Source organism: Trachypithecus francoisi, unplaced genomic scaffold (assembly GCF_009764315.1).
Source record: "Trachypithecus francoisi isolate TF-2019V2 unplaced genomic scaffold, Tfra_2.0 Lachesis_group13, whole genome shotgun sequence".
Lineage (NCBI taxonomy): Eukaryota > Metazoa > Chordata > Mammalia > Primates > Cercopithecidae > Trachypithecus > Trachypithecus francoisi.
In genome coordinates this window covers 49819379-49836336 of record NW_022681458.1, presented here as the reverse complement: position 1 = coordinate 49836336, position 16958 = coordinate 49819379, and the positions used below count along the sequence as shown (strand labels likewise).

General features: G+C 39.9%; 1 protein-coding gene across 1 annotated transcript; it reads right to left on the bottom strand.

Annotated features, from left to right (window-relative positions):
* Nucleotides 1-2811: 2811 nt before the first annotated feature.
* On the bottom strand, nt 2812-16107 carry CAVIN2 (caveolae associated protein 2). Its single transcript, XM_033230801.1, has 2 exons — nt 15262-16107; nt 2812-5218 (listed from the first exon to the last, which is right to left on the bottom strand). Exons 1-2 carry the CDS (start codon nt 15742-15744, stop codon nt 4424-4426), a joined length of 1278 nt encoding a protein of 425 aa, XP_033086692.1. The 5' UTR covers nt 15745-16107; the 3' UTR covers nt 2812-4423.
* Nucleotides 16108-16958: the final 851 nt, after the last annotated feature.

Genomic DNA, 16958 nt, shown 5'->3' with positions numbered 1-16958 from the left:
CCTCTACAATCCCCCACCCCTGGCCGCATGCTGATTTGCCATTTGTTCCTTTTTTCAGCTTATGAGAGGAAGTGTCCAAGGAGAATATAGCAAGTTCTCTCCTATGACACAGAGATATAACTTCTTTAACTTAAAGAGTTTGAGGCAGACTTCATGAACCATCTTTGAATGAGCTGATTCTAGTATCTATCTCTGTTGACAGCTTGTTATTAAACCCTTCCCCAAAGTGAACCCTGCAGCTACTGACAATGGATGAGGCCAAGGAGCTAAGAAGCCCCTCTGTGGCCTCAGCATACCTTAATAATAGTCTCTCTGTGGCTCTCCAAGAACAGTGAGGTTTTTTTTTTTTCTTTTTTTCTTTTTCTTTTTCTTTCTCTCTCTCTCTCTCTCTTTTTTTTTTTTTAGCACTGGAATGACAATCATCAAAATCATTTACGAAGTGCAGTGTAAGTGATGCTGTATAAGGGGTGGTAAAATGAAGTTATTATGCCATTTGAGAGCTTATAAACTGACTTATAATTAAGCAGTGTTGCAGGATAATTAAGTGTCTGTTTTGGCAGTAGCATGGATTTCAGATTGGAATTGAACACTGGCCCCGACACTAGTTATTTGAACCTGGACTAATCACTTAATTCTGTGACCCTTAATAGAAAAGTAGTTAAATTATAACATGATGAGTGAGACCTGAGAGTAGTTAAGAACTCGGGAGTCCTTTCTCCATTCCATCTTACTAGTTGGATTCAGTAAACTTCAAAATTCTCAGGTTCCTACTCTTAAAATGGAGGTAAAAATCGTACCTTCCAAATAGGATTTTATATGATTAAATGAGATAATACTTGTATCTAACATGTGATTGGTACACAGTATTGCTGGCCATTGGAATGCTCAGCTGGTATAAAGTACGTTGTCAAAAATATTGGTTTCCTCCCCCTTTCTTGGGTCTCACTGCTTTGGTGCTAAAAATTATAGCAAATAGGAACTAAAGATTGCTTTGCTCAATAAATATTTAACAAATTGCTTTTTACAGTGAAAAGCTTATATATGTATGAAAATCAAGCTGCTTAAAGGTGCGACTTCTTAACTAGGGCAGTTTATGTGGAGAGTTAAAAATAATTTTAGAGTTTCAAATACTGCAGGATAATGTAACAGTTAAAACAAAAATAAGAAAATACCTTTAATAATGCAAGTTACTGCCTGTTCCCTTTAAGAATGAGTTCCTGGCTACAGAAGTCTTTATCTAGACACCCAGATCAAGCAGAATACAAAGGTCACAATGCCAATTTCATCTGAAACTTGTTTTGCAGTGCTTGAGTCTTGGTTTTTAGGAAAAGACTTGTGGTTGCTATGGAACTGTTAATAACGATTGCTGCCTGTACCTTAATTCTTCATACTCCCAATTTCCAATATAAAATCACTTAGATTTGGGCTCCAGGGCAGTAAACAAACTTTTGAGCAAGAATTAACTGGACTTGGGCATTAGTGTCTTAATGTAGGAAATGACTTTCATTATAACCTTTACTTATACTGGCAGCCAGGCTATGTTGAGGTTTCCTAATAGTGGGCTTAATCGCATGAGTGTCAAACTTTGCTCTTCTGGGTGAGCACTGCTAAAAGCAGAAACATTTTGGGTTTTCATCAGACAATAAATATCAGAAATCCTTGTTTTGTACGTAACTAGTCTTAGCAAGGGTCTTTTGTTTTCACATATAAAAAGAACCAGTAATTCAGCCACATACTGGATTCCTAAGCAGAAAGAAGAAAATATTCCTGTTGAAATACATATCTATTTACTTTAAAAAGAAATCTCACAGAAAAATGACTTTATTTTTTGCTATATATCTGTGAGATTCGTGACCCATGTAATAGATGCTTCTTACTCCTGAATTATATTTCTAAGATATGGCTCTCAGTCCTTCTTAATGTATAACAAATCTTTGGGGAAAACTACTCCAGTTCTTGAGCTCCAGGCATAGAAAGTTAGGAATGAGTTGTTGGATAGGTAGGGAGAGGACATATCTAATTTAGGGATGTTGCTGTCTCACCAGTATGCAAATAACTCAAAAATAATACAGAATAAATCGCTTCAATTTCCACAACTGTTGCTCTCTGTAATCCCTACAGTGTGTGATTTTCAATAATTATCTGGCCTAATTCTCTGTTTTATTGCTTAGGATTTTAATGCTTCAAATGTGGAACATAGAATAAATGTGATTGCCAGTGAAACTTAAAAAAATAAAAATGCTCAAGTGCAGTTTTCAGCTGACATACAGCTAGTTTATAGGAACAAATGAAAGACACATTTTGAAAAGGAAATGTAAATATTACATTAGGTCTGGGTCCCCCAACTTCTCGGCTGCAAGAAGTAACAACAACTCCATAAAGGTTAAATAGGCTTGCTTTGGGCCCTGAGTAAAATTAAGTCTGCTACCAACTCTATGGCACTGCAGAAGAGAAAGGATTATCTGTGTGAATAAACTGAATTTACAGGTCAATACATTCATGTTTGCAGGATTATTTGAGGTATTAGAAGTTCTGATATAATACAAGAAAAATGCAGAAGTAACTATCAAATCATCAAGCTGCTGAAATAAATTCAGATACTCTCCAGAGCTGGCAAGGTGATGTCAAAAAAGTTAAACTTGAAGAATGAGACTTAGATTTCTAAATGAGATTGGTTGGGGGAAGCAGAGTTAATAGGGGAACTCAAGACTGAAACAATCAACATTACTGCTACGTTTGGAGGAGAGTTTAAAAATCAATTTTTTTCTGCTTGTTCTAAAACTGTTCTGCCAAAAAACTGACATTGTTACATGCCTTTTATTTTTTGGATTATTTAATCTTCTTTAACACAGCCATTGTTGGTTCAACAATCCAATATTTGAGGTTACATTATTGCAAAAATAAGGACATAGCTGAATAGGTTGTGCCATCAATACATTTGTTAATCCTATCCCTTTTATTAAAGACAAAGCATAGTTTGTTAATACCGTCTTGGATTAACTCTATTTGTAAGGTTACTTACAGTGGTGCATACTAAAGGCAGGAGATTTGCTCCCTGGACCAAGTGTTTTTAAACTATAATTTAACAAATCATTAGCATTTTGTAATTAAAAACAGATAAAGCAATATTTTAGTATAACGTTAGGTAGCAGTAAAAATTACCCTGTCTGAATATATGTGTACATATACATAAAACACTAGCATGCTTTAAGAAGTTAAGAAACATTAATATTCTGTGAAATTAATATATAAATTAAAATACAATCTGGAATGAAATTCCCATTATGTACAAAAAAGAAAAAATAGAATATTTCATTTCCAAAACCTATAGATTTTAGCATCTTATAAGCCTACATCACATCATATGGAATGTAAGGGTTAGTTCAAATTTGAAGCGCATTGAAGAATAGTAGGAGCCAAGTTTCCACAAAGCACAATTCCACAAAAATATTAATTGTATTTTGAAGATTTATATTCGTTCCAATGTTAACAAGAAAACATCCTTTTGAGCTTCCCTAAAGAAATATTTGTAATATCTTTTATTTATTAAGAAAAAATACAGCTTTAACACTGTTTGTTATTATTTAAAAATATTAGAAAATTAAAAAATTTTGAAGATGACATGTTATTCCAGGATATATGAACTTCTTTAGTATTGTTATTTAAGGAGTGAAATAGTTAAGCTACTATTGTAAATATTTTACTTTCAAGCACATACATTTTTTCTCTGTTTTCATTCTTTTTGGCATTCTTTGTTTCCTGTTTCATTTTCCAAATTTTCTTTCTTACTTTCTGAATAGTCCTTACTTTACTACATATCTTACTTCATTAGTTGACTTTTATGGTCCCTTCATTTTTCCTTCGTTTGCAATAATACAATGGTTTCTATTAAGTAAACAACCAACTGAGCATCTCTTTTTATCTTTTGTAGATGTTTTCTTCTTAAAACATATAGTTATATGTTTAGCTTACATATTTATGTATATTATATATCAACGCAAAGAATAAAATTAGATTCACAGAGTACGGTGGAAACACAATATACTACTGGTACACTATTCAGCAAGCTTATGGAATGACAAAAAAGAATGAATCACTTTTCATGACTAGTATCTTAATTATCCTCTGTTTTTTCTAACTAAGCCAAATAGATTAGCATTTTTCAACTGCTCAATTTCTTCTTCAATCTTGGAGACATTCTACGGAGATAGAACCTAAGCGCAAATTAAAAGTGGAGTCCGTGACAGGTCGCTTTCATGGTAAAGCCTGGTCTCTTGTGTGTTACTATGACTATGTGGTCAATGATTACTGCCTGGACAGGAACGCAGGAGTGGGTGGGTCGTGCTGGAGATGTGCAGGAGTTTGTTCCTCGGCCCTGGATGCCAGCTTGAACACAGCACAGGATGACACAGCGGCTCTAAGCTCAGGCGGACTGGTGCACCTGGAGCACGGCGGCTTGCACGGGGTCCTCATCGGAGCGCTCCGCCTCCTCGGAGGTTAGCGTATAGCCACCCTCATAGCGCACCTTCTGTGCCTGTTCCAGGGCCACTGACTCCTCCTCTTCATCTTCCACAATAGTCAAGTCGATGTTGCTGTCCATTCCCGAGTTACTCCCCCTAGAGGTCACCTTCTCAGCAGCCTCCTCTGCCATTTCCTCTTCCACCAGGGCGCTGGCGAGGGACGCTTCGGAAAGACCCTCTGCAAAGGACCCCTCTTCCTGGTCATTCGGCATCTTCTCACTGCTAGGCAGGTCTTCTGACTTGGTCTCATTTTCTTCATGGCTTTCTCCGTCTCGGACTTTCTTCCGCCCGAAAGTGAGGGGAGAAACCTTGAAAGGGGAGCTTTTTCCTGAGGATAGTTTCTGGTGATTTGACGTGAGAGATTTCTTAATCTTCTCTCTCCTCTCTACAGATACGATCTTTGTCCCCAGCTTGTTCATCTTTTTCTCGATGTTCTGGCGAGAAAATGCTTTCTTGAGGCTATCCACTTTCTTGAGGCTGGATCTTTTTATTTTCTCGGCTCTACTTTCTTCCATCTTTTCCTCGGCACTGTCTTCCAGGGCCTCCTCATCGTGAGGCAAATCATCATCTGACGAGAGGTCCACGGTGTGCAGGGTTTCCTCCAGGGATTTGTTTTCATCCGGAAGCTCCTCCTTCCCTTCCACGGCGCTGGAAACGGGCTCTTTCACAAACACACTGGCAGGGATCTCATTTTCCTCCTGAAAAGACGGACGATATAGGTTTCATGTTAATAACATATTTCACAAATAGTCCTGAGCTGCTGTAATACGTGTGTCTGTTTTGGGGACACGGTGATGATAAAAACCAAATGTTTGTGGCACGAGTTTTCTAGAATAGGAAGAGTTAATTCCAAACTCGTCAAGTCATTCTCTTTAGGCTGGATAAGGCCAAGGGCAGCCTGTTGGGAATATCAGAAGGACAGCCGGCAGAAAGTCTATCAGTGACAGGCAGAGGGGAAGTGGGCAGTGACTGAGATAGAACAGGAAGCTGCTTAGATAACGGAGCTAAAGTACATTACTGTACTGTCAACCCACAGGCCCTCTCTCTCCTATCCTCTTTTGAGGTCAGAGGGCTTGAGCCTGCAAAAATCCCACTGCAGAAGAGCCTGAAGGTCAAGTTGGCAGATAAAAGATAGGGCAGGGGTAAGAACTGAGAAGTCTTCAAGTACCAAACACACATAAAGCCTTGACTGGGTTCCCTCTCCAAGTAGGAGTCAGAAGTAAAGGTAGGGTCAACCTTAGAATCCGTTCAAAGGTCCACAGTAATTTGGCTGAGGACATCATTTTAGAGTGAGAGAAGCAAGGACTAGGCTTCCTAGGGGTGCACTCAGGAAGCCTTGTGGTTTAGAATATCCTTTGGGGAGTTATTAAGGGGAGGTGAGATCTTAGGGTTATTTTTAGAGTAGTGAGGGGAAATTACGCTTCCAGTCATAGTTTATCAATTCTCTAGTGTTACACAGAGCTTCTTTGGGCAAGAATACTTTGGCCCTCACCTCCAGCGAAGAGTGAGGAGAGAAGCACAGAAAGCTGCCCCCTTCACCGTTGCCAGCACTCTCCTCCAGCTGCTGGGCACACAGGCAAAGATGGCTCCTCTTGGCTTTCAAGGAGCAGCACCTGAACACTCAACTCCAGAGGGGAAGGGGGATGGTGTTGCAACATTGCTCACTGGGGAGTTTTGAATGCAGACAGACTCAGGTTACACAGCTAAAGAGCCCTTGATTTTTAAATATTTTTCTTCGAATATTGGAAAAGGAGAGCCAGTCAGCAAAATGTCTTCACATCTTTTTTGAAAGAAATGGCACAGTAGTGAATGTGTGGCCAGAGGCCTGAGTCTCAGTCTTTGCTGTACTACTGAATAGCAGGACAGCTTTCAGCAAATAACTTAATCTCTTTGGGTCTCAGTTTCTTCCAGATATGAACAAGAGATTTGACCTAGATTAGTAGCTTTCATACTGCACTCCCAGGGGCACCAGGGGTTCTGCTGGAATGCCAGAAGGGGGCAAGGCTCCAGATCCCCCTGCTACCCCTCCTGCAACCAGAGCCTCAGGATTGCCTGCTCATATCTAAGGCTGTTCAGTAAACTTTCAGTTTGAAAAATAACTGGATTTAGTGGATTTTAAAGTCTACTTGGGACTTAAACGTCATGCAAAGTTTATGTTAATGGCAAGAACTTCCCTTCTTGTTTTGTAATTTTGACTGAAAAGATGAAAACACGCTTTAAGAGTGTCACTTTATATTTGATACAAAGACTAAGTAAAGTTTAGATATTACAGAGAAACTAAGAAAACTCTCCTAATTAATAACTGAATGGTAGAATTATGATGTTCCTTGAAAAATACAACCCTCTATCTCCCCTTACACACACTATACAGAGTCCTTTCCATAAATTGGTTGGAAACAAAGGATAATGTCTTGTGTCGAGGCAAAAAGCAGAAAAGTCCAATTAAATAGAATCCTTGTTAGAATGATGATATCATATATTGTTTCCCAAAACTCTCTCCACACTCTGCCATTTTGAATGTCATGGAAAGTGTCCAGGCCATAGTAAAAGACAAAGTAAAAATAAATAAATAAATAAAAGGAGCATCGGACTGTCACAAGTTATTATAACATAGACTTTTATAAGCACTGCTTTCCCGTGTTTCAAGGTGAGGTTGCTTCTAGTTCCCAAGAATATACTCCCCATGAGGGCAGGGATTTTTGTTTCTTGTCCATGCTGTGTCCCAATACCTAGAGCTCAACAGTTGCTTGTTAAATGAGTGCATGTTGGGTAGGTGGCTTTCTAAGAAAGCCCTGAGAGTGGCTGGAATGGAGATTGCTCTCTCTTGAGGCCTATGAAAGAACAAGTTTGCCTCTGTGTCTAGAAGGAAGTTTGCTGACTTCTGGTGCCATTAGGAAATCAAGAGAACCTAAGTCCCAATGGCGGCAATGATCTCTATTTTTAAGGAAGGATTTTCTTTGCAGCGGCTGGGTGCTACTAAAAGAGGGTTAGATAACTGAAATAGCTAAAGCTTGGATGCTTAGTCTAGAAGCAGAATTACTTCTGGGGTTGACAAGAGTGTTGAGAAGGTTTGAGGGGAGTTGCTTACAGGGAAGGAAGAAACCAAGAGATCAGTGAAATGTCATTAAAAGTCCTCAGTGAGGAAAGCAGAAATTCAGAAAGAAAGCTGCAAAAATCATCCTTGGCTACCAGAGAAGAGGTACATTTTGTATAGTATAATCTCTCAGGGTAATCAAAGGTAGTAAGTTGTATAACTTCCCTTTCTTTAATCCCAACAAAAGGTAGGCATATTAACTGAACTTCTAAAGGAATTAAACTAATAATATTACAGTTTTTCTTTAATGTATATTTTATTATTACAAAGGCATAGTTGCTGTTGAGTCTTAGACTCTTTCGATTCTTTTATTATGTATCTTTTGAGGACAGCTTTGAGGAAAGTTATTATAAGGTGAATCATATATGATCTGTGGTAGATACACACTGTGTATATGAATGAGTGTTGAGGGAAGGTAGGAAACCCAATTGAACTCTTTTGTAAAATGCCAGGGAAATTATATGAGGGCTTTTTGGATGCCAGCTATAAAAATAAACCCAGCAGGAACAGAGATAATCCAGAATGAGTTGGATGTGTCTTCATGCAACTGGAAACAAGTGAGATATGTCTTCTTGGCTAACTGCTATGCTTCTGCTGTCATTTTAATTACACAAGCAGGATTTAATGTTCTGTATATTGAACAGTGTTTATTTTGTGGCTTCTGATGGCATCTGCTCTGAAGGTAAGCCCTTTCTTTTCACACAAAAATCCATGAATGTCCAAGCACATGTAGCTCTTACCTTTCCATAATGTTTGTTTGGAAGCAGAAAAATACTGATACTTTTCAAAATTTCTATTCTATAGTAAAACATATGAGTGGTGTTTGACAATTAAGTAACTCTTATGGTGGTGGATACTCAGTCTAAACTTCAGCCAATGGATGCTGGATAACTGCCCTCTCCTGAGGTGCCTAATCTCACCTGCATACGTGCCCTGTGCTCAAGCTCCCACATACACCTCATAGAAACACTTGATATTTCATATGCCTATAAGCAACGGGACACTTCTGCCTTCAACTTCCTGTTGTAATGCTTCTGATTTGCTTTCTCTTACAGGTTGCAAGACTGATGACGATTTCAAGAGGGAAGATCAAGTACACATCCTCAATTCTGTCACTGCTTCCCTGCCCTCGTTACTTATACGTCTACTTAGGGTTTGTAGCCCCTGAAAATGGCACTAGGAATCCCTTGTGGGCTGCACTGCTTCCTTCGGTAGTTCTGCCCAGTGGAGGCCCTCAGGAGAGCTGATTATTTACCCTTTGTTTTCAAAAAGGTCCTCAGCTCCCCTGATGCAGGTGTTCTTGGTTCTGACCTTTCACAAGAACCCTTGGGAGGTTTTCAAAGGAAGGGGAATAAAACAGCACACTTCAAACATATATGACTGATAGGCTCACAGCATAAAAATGAATGGAAAGAACTGAAAAGATAGCATTTCTCCTTGTAGTTCAGCTTGTTTGCTGTTCATATCGATCCTAGTGAACTAATAGTCCATTTGTATCAACACAGACAAACTTGCCAACATGCTGGACACTTCTTGGTTTGAAGCTCATGGAAGCAAATCTTCTGTGTACATATCTAAATACCTAGATATGCTATGCACACTGTAATAGAAAAGAAGACTCTATGACTTGCCTTAGAAAGGAAATCATAGTAAGTCATTTAAAAGCTTGAATAAGGAGAGAATTTGTGTCACTAACTCATCATTCCTGTTGGTAGAAGAAAATAACAAAGGATGTCATATTCCCACTGGGATGCGGTAGCATCCTGGAGGGATATGAAGACCATAAATTTGTGTCCATGGAATGTTTTATCCAATAATCTCTAAATACTAGTTATTAAAATAAAACTGTGCCCACGTGACATTCTGATTTATAGGTCTTTTTTACACATTGATGGTTTCCTCCGATTTGTGTTTCTGAGGTATGGATTGCCAAGTGGATACAGTCATTGATTAGAACTGCACCCCTAAGGCAGCTGTCGGTAGAATCAGCAAGTCATAAGAATAAAATGCATTAGTTATAATCCCTGAGCAGTCTTTCACATTCTGGAGGATTTAAAAGTTTCATTATTTGTCAGTGTTATCAAGGGTTCAATTCTTTTTTAAGACACACTGGTTAGGTGTTCTTTGTTACAAATAAAAAACACAAAACAAAACCAAACAAAAAAACCAAATCACACTGAATTATTTAAAAGCTGATGTAGAAAACCCAGTAAACATGAACTTTACCATGGTGGGATTATAGTGCTTGTTTTTACTCATTTTGCAATTCAATTCTATAATCTCTATTATTAATAATAAAATGAAACCTAGCCAGTCACTGTTTCTCAGGGCCTCTGTTTCTTTGATATAAAATGAAGTTAAACTGAATGATTATTAAGGTGCTTTCCAGCTCTAACATATTTGAATCTGTGATGTTAACATAAATCCCACAAAAAAGAATTAACAAATTGCAGAATTGATTCCCTAGTGTACTGATACCAAATGTGTTTTGTTTTATATAAGAATCAAAACTATGGGACCTGAGTTGCATTGGAGAATATTTTTCATTCATTCAATTCAAACAGATATAGATTACAAAGCAGTGGAAGGGGCAGCATTTACTTGGAAGGGCTGCATCTGAAAGAGTCTAGTTTTTTTTTACGTCAGAGTATGTAATGATTCTTTCTAAGGAATACCAACAATTATCAGTTATTCACTTAAAGTGCCTGGGGCAGTGCTCACCTTCAATAAATGTAAATGATAACAATAAGAACAAATATTTTGTTTACCTCATAAAGTAAAAGGGCACTGGCTAAGTAACACATCAAAGCTAATATCCCATATGGGAACATTGTAGTGTGATAGAAACATGACGAGTTGTCATATAAAGGCGTCTTTTCTTATCTATATCCTCATTTCTTCCAGGTCTGTACTAATGTAACAGTCTTCAGAGCAGTGACTTTGGATAAAGTACAGGCTTTTTAAAAATCAATTTAAAAATGGTCTGAAGATGTTACACTTTTAGCGTCTTTCTAAAATTCTGACCTTATCAAAGGAACCCAAAGTATGAAAATTCGAACACATTTATAGGCTCAATTCTCCAGAAATGTATCCACTGCAAATAGCTAACCGTTCCACTTTTTTCACCCAATTTCCCAATTTTATGTGGATGAAAGTGTAAGCTGTTCATGAGTACTCTCGTTTTGTTCCCAGGATTTGAAATAATCTCCCAACTGCTTTTTCAAATAATCATTACTAGAACCTTAAGAGGACATAAGAGGGTACTGCCTCCTCAGGGCCAGTTACCTGTGAAATTCTAGTCTCTTAAATCAAAAGAGAAAATTTCCTCGTAAGTGTAGAGTCACTGATTTTCTGTACAAATTCTATTTTTTCTTTTAGTAAGTGATCACCATGATTAGAAGCAAAGTCTCAGTCTTTCTTTAACATTTGCTTTCTTTTTGATCAGCAATGCCTATGAGTCTTATTTTATTTATGCTGGGTCATGCCACAGTATTTTGAATTCAAATATTGATCTGAAGCTATTACAAAAAAGTTTAAAAGACAAAACTGCGGAATTTAACTAGGATTTTAACATTTATTTTATTGCTGAAAGAGAGATGAATGTTTCTTCAGTTGTAGACACTACTGGTTATAATTTAAAGTAATTGCTAAGAAATTAGATGCTTAACATCTACAACAATGTTGTAACATTCAGTACAGAAATAAATAATGACATGTTTTAAGTAGGACAAATTAAGGACAAAGTTTGGAATTTTAAAAATGTAATTATGGCCAGGCGTGGTGGCTCACGCCTGTAATCCCAGCACTTTGGGAGACCGAAGCAGATGGATCACCTGATGTCAGGAGTTCAAGACCAACCTGACCAATATGGTGAAACCCTGTCCCTATTAAAAATACAAAAATGAGCTGGGTGTGGTGGTGGGGGGCCTGTAATCCCAGCTACTTGGGAGGCTGAGGCAGGAGAATCACTTGAACCCAGGAGGTGGAGGTTGTAGTGAGCTGAGATTCCACCATTGTACTCCAGCCTGGGCAACAGAGCAAGACTCTGTCTAAAAGAAAAAAAAGTATCTTCAACCACTAACCAAAGCAGACCTGTAGATTTCAGTGGGCTCGACAGGACTTCCCAAACTGAAAATGTACTCTTCTCAACAGTACCGTACCAAGTATGCTCAGGTCATGGGATAGATTTTCCTTTCTCACTCTCTTATTTTTACGTAATTTTTTGTCTTAAACTAGAAACAGTAGATTTAACAAGGGGAAGTCCAGCATAGGGTTCAGATGGGCTGAAAATGATAAATTACCTAAAGACACTGAGTAACACCTGGTACATATTTGCCCTCTACATTCTCCACAGGTCTAGGAAACAGTCTCCTTATGCTACACTGTGAAGATTATGCTGTGACTAGAGGGTTTATTTAGAGTAGGTCTTTTGAGAAGAGTCCTTTGCTTTCGTGGAGATGAGATATAATGTTGATTTCAACATGGCGGTAGTTATATAATACATGGGTCTCTGTGTATAGCGGAGCTGTTTTAAGATCCTCGGTAGCCGGGCCTGGTGGCTCACGCCTGTAATCCCAGCACTTTGGGAGGCCGAGGTGGGTGGATCACGAGGTCAGGAGATCGAGACCTTCCTGGCGAACACGGTGAAACCCCATCTCTACTAAAAAAATATAAAAAAATTAGCCGGGCGTGTGGCAGGTGCCTGTAGTCCCAGCTTCTAGGGAGGCTGAAGCAGGAGAATGGCGAGAACCCAGGAGGCGGCGGAGCTTGCAGTGAGCGGAGATCGCGCCACTGCACTCCAGCCTGGTGACAGAGCGAGACTCCTTCTCAAAAAAAAAAAAAAAAAAAAAAAATTAAAAAAAAAAAAAAAAGATCCTGGGTAAGGTGAGGTCAGTTTTTACCCAAGGACCATATTTCTAACAAAGCAAAGCAAAAGTGTAGCCTTCTTTCTGAGCCAATTAATTTCAGATCCACTCAGTAATATCTTCTATTCGTTGAGCACTTATACCATGCCAGTCCCTGCTAACTATTTTAAAGGTTATTTCTTTCATTCCTGACTCTATGAGAGAGATAGGAGGGAAGAAGCATTAGTGTTCAAGAGTACATGCTTTGAAATCAATTAAACATGAGTTTGAATCCCAGTTTCACCACTTGCTTACTAACTAGCTTCAGACAAGCCATAAACATTTTCGAATCTCAACATCCTCATCTGTAAATTCAGGATAAATAAGATGCTTACCAATGTATGCTGGATTTATTAAATGCTTGATTTTTTTTGCTCTTATTAATATCATCGGTGTGTAGACGAGAAAACAGGTTTGGAGAAGCTACAAACGGTGTCCAATATCACATATTTAGTAAGTGGTAGAACTAGGATTTGAACTACTGTTTGTGTGACTCCGAAATTTATCTTCTGAACTACTATACTGGGCCACTCTCCAATACAAATTATTGTTTTATCCATTGGCATAATTACTACTCTGGGGAAACTGCTACTTTTAGAAGGACCAAGAGAGTCCACTGAGTGACTATACTTGCATTTGTTTTTTACAAAACAATCGTCTTGCGATGCCTTGAAAGTTGAGAATTTTAGTATCCTTTAGGCTAATAAAGGATCTTCCATGGCTTAAGAAAGGTCCAGTCACTTGCCTCTAGTTTCCTGCCTCCTAAAATGCTCTTGAAATGTGTGCTTGGGGATGGCTTTCTAAAGGGGCCAGAATGGAGTCCGAGCACATTGCTATGGATACTCTTAGCTTCCAGTTTGGTCTTGAGCACCCCTGCTTCAGCTTTTACTCACTAGGTGGAGAATTTCTACTACTTCTGGCTGCAATTTCACACCTGCCAATTCAATGCGACAAAACAGGAGACCATGTCAGGCCCTCACAACAGCATATGCCTTTAAGTTCCCAAGCAGTTTTTTTTTTTTTTTTAATGTCAGATTTATAATTCTCCTGAATTTCTACTAGCATATCCTCTCCATCCCTCCCCTCAACATCTGCAGAACATCCATGACAAAACAAAACAAAAGCCAATCCTGACAAATTGTGACTTTCCTCTACAAGATAAATACTTTTTTCCTCCTCCTTAACTGAGGGATGGGACAAGAGATAATTTGCCTGATTCATACTGGAAGCAGGACAATTTCCTTTGGTGTCTCAGACTTAAAAAGGTCTGTACATGTTTGGTTTTGTTTGGAGATCAGTATTTAATTTAGAAATGCCTTGAGAGCTGAGATTTCTAATATCTCTTAGGCTAATAAAGTAAGGATCTCATATGGTTAAGAAAGGCCCAGTTATGGTATCTCTTTTCAATTCATCTGGTGCATGAAAAGCCACTGCATTTGCATTAAAAGCTGAAAAGTTTTCAGCTGCAAAAGCCTGTAAGGTAGAGGAGGACATAGGCTCCCTAAACCTTTACAATACTCAAGTGCAATTTGAGGAGGACAAAAAAGCAGCAAGCTGAGTCTTTCCTTTTATGGGGGTAGGAAGGCTTATGTTCTAACTTGGCAGAGCAGATTCCTTTTGAAAAAGAAGGCTCCCTCGGTTTAAATCCCAATTTCTAAATCTCGCTTGGGAGATGAAGGCTCTCCCTGTGTGCCTTTCACAATCAAACTGTTGGTTATAGCCTCTCCCTTCCATGGCTTTGAAATCTTCTCCTATTCATATGGTCACAACAAGACAGCCCTGGGGCGAGGATGGCAATCACTTCCTGGGCTCTGTGCTGGCTGGATTCCACTGGGCAGAAGGGCTTCCAGCACTAGGCAGGGCTGCCCTGGGATTCACAAATGCCCACCACTTGGCGGAACAACAGCCCCACGCAATCTCCCTGTCCCCAGATAGCCTCTTGCTACATTAATTGCATCATTGATGCATTAAAAAAAAAATTAAGTGGCCTTTTTATTCGAAGGCAACCGTTTGAGGGAGAAACATTTAAGACTAGCCTTTGTGACTATAGCTGATAACATTCTGTTTATTTTACTTAACAGTTGCGGTCTCTCTGAACAAAGAGAGGCATATCTAGTGTGTTTGTACTCTCTATTTCTAGTGCATTTGCTAGAAAAGAACTCCGCAAGATTGCTTTGCCCAAAAAAAGTCTTAAAAGAACAAGGCTAACTCTAATGGAATCAATCCTCTATTTGCTTGGTCCCCAAAACGTTGGTAGCCTTTGTACAAAGGGATAGTTTGACTTTTTGGTTAAAAAAACAACAAAATACCTCACATGATCACTTCATTTCCACAAAGAGTTAATGAACAGCCACTGAATTAATTTGCCCTGTCCAGCTAACAGCTGCAGCCAGAGCCTTACGCCCCTAATGCAAGGAGATAAATGAATTTGACTAGGGTGCAAGCACCTGCACGTCTTCCCAACCTGTACAGAGTACATCCAGGTGCTCCCTGACAAATGACCCGGGGCCTACTAAGCCCGCAGGCGTCTTCTTTGGGTTAGTCTGCAGTGACCTGGGAAATTCCCACCCCTGTGTGCAGATTTCATATTTGCTTGCTGCAGGCAGATAGGGGACAGTGCCTTAAGTGTGTGATCCCTGACAGGCAGGACAAATGTGAAAATGGCTGTGAGAGCCAGGATGAGTGAGATCAAGAATGTTGAGGAGTTCCAGCCCTCCTGTAAGGAGGCATAGGGAGCACTGACCTGGAAGATGAGCACTTTGAAATGGTTGCGTCGGAGGAGCTGGGCGTGGTTGTTCTCCAGCCGCTTCACCTGTGCGCTCTGCCTGTCCATGCGCTCTTTGACCGCGCGCGTGTGGGCGCTGACCTTGCGGGACTTCTCCAGCAGCTTGCTCACCGTGTTGCTGGTGGAGGCCTGGTACTTGGAGAGCTTGGTGAGGTCGTTCTGGATGCCCTTCACGGAGCCCTCCAAACTGATCTGTCGCTGCTCCATCTTGTGCTGGTTCTCCTGCACGGCGTCCAGCATGTTCACCAGCTTGTCCAGGAGCGTGAGCACCGTGACGGCGTTCACCTGTGAGTTGTCCCTGATGGCCTCCTCCGTGTTCCCCAAGTTCAGGCTGGGGCTCGGTGTGGAGGAAGGCATCGGGCTGGGGCTCGAGGGCTTTTCCTGCCGCATGTCAGACCCAGGGTGCTGGAACTTTTCGGCCTGTGCAGCGTCCTCTCCCATGGCTAGGCAGGTGGGAACGTTCTTCCTCTCTGGGAGCTGCTTCTTGCTCGGGTGAGAAGTTGCGGTGGTGAGGGTGCAGGATGAGGCCCCCTGGTTGGAGCTCAGAGCACCACTCTTTAGGACTGGCAGAGGTTCAGACAGGCAACAACTGGCTACGCTGATCAGGGGAACTGCATTCCAGCTGCTCTTAAAGGCCCTGCTCCACCCAGTGGGAGGAGAAGGTTACAGAACTGAGAACGACTCAGGGTTCAGAAGTATGCACACACTTCCTAACCGCGTTCTGGGCAAAGGACACTTTGTCGCAGGTTTAGCTTTTCTTTCCTGCTCCCCTTCCCTTTTTAAAAAAGTTCAATGTCATATTTCAATCATGACTTCATCTAGAGGCGGAGAAAAACATGCTAATTTGGCCCAGCTCCACAGCTTCCAATTGACTATAGCTAGTAAACTTTTCTCTGGCTGCTATGCTACAGATGCAACAGGGTGCCTGTTTCTTTTTCCTGGATACAAGTTATTGTAACGGAAAGTATTGTTTGCATTTGCCCCAGAACTGACTGATGGATTGCAGAACACCAGGTGACCTACTGGGAGGCATAGAGTTTAAAGGGTACTGCAGCCAAGTTTGTATTATTAGTTTCTCATTTGCAAAGGAATGGAAGTAACTCTGATAATGTTAAGGAAAACAGCTCAGTTCTTATTACTCTTGCAGTTGGGGATACAAAATAAGTTAAAAGAGATTGAACTTTAGGGATATTTAAAAAAAGTAATGCTGCTGTTATGACTATTATCATGTAATATATGTAAACTTTTTGGATGACCACATTTAAAAAAATAATTGTTTTTTTCAAGAGGTGAGATGGAGAGAGGAAAAATAAAATGTAGTCTTTTTAAGAACATACCATGATGATTTGTTTTAACTAACTTTGAGTTGGTGAGGAGAGATGTTCTCAAATGCCCGTCTCTGCAAGGCATTTATTGACACGTGCCCAGAAGGGTCTGTTGGCAGGCTGAGCTGGAGTTTCTCAAGTGGTTCTAATGTTTGACATTTTGAAATTCCTGCTCAGTGAAGTAGCACACCTGTTCTCAAATGTGACCCTCTTCAGCTGAACCCTTGGGATGTGGGGCTTATTTCCTAAAATGGCTTTACATGCTTGAGTTGATTTTAAATGTATCCAGCCTTTGAAAGTACTTTCAGCAGAAAGTTTGTAATAGGCCTT

Bases quoted from the DNA above. Each gene is read 5' to 3' on its own strand.
- CAVIN2 (XM_033230801.1), bottom strand. From the start codon at position 15,744: ATGGGAGAGGACGCTGCACAGGCCGAAAAGTTCCAGCACCCTGGGTCT. The intron at 5,219-15,261 runs GTCAGTGCTCCC...CCGTCTTTTCAG, and splicing joins TCAAAGTGCTCATCTTCCAG to GAGGAAAATGAGATCCCTGC.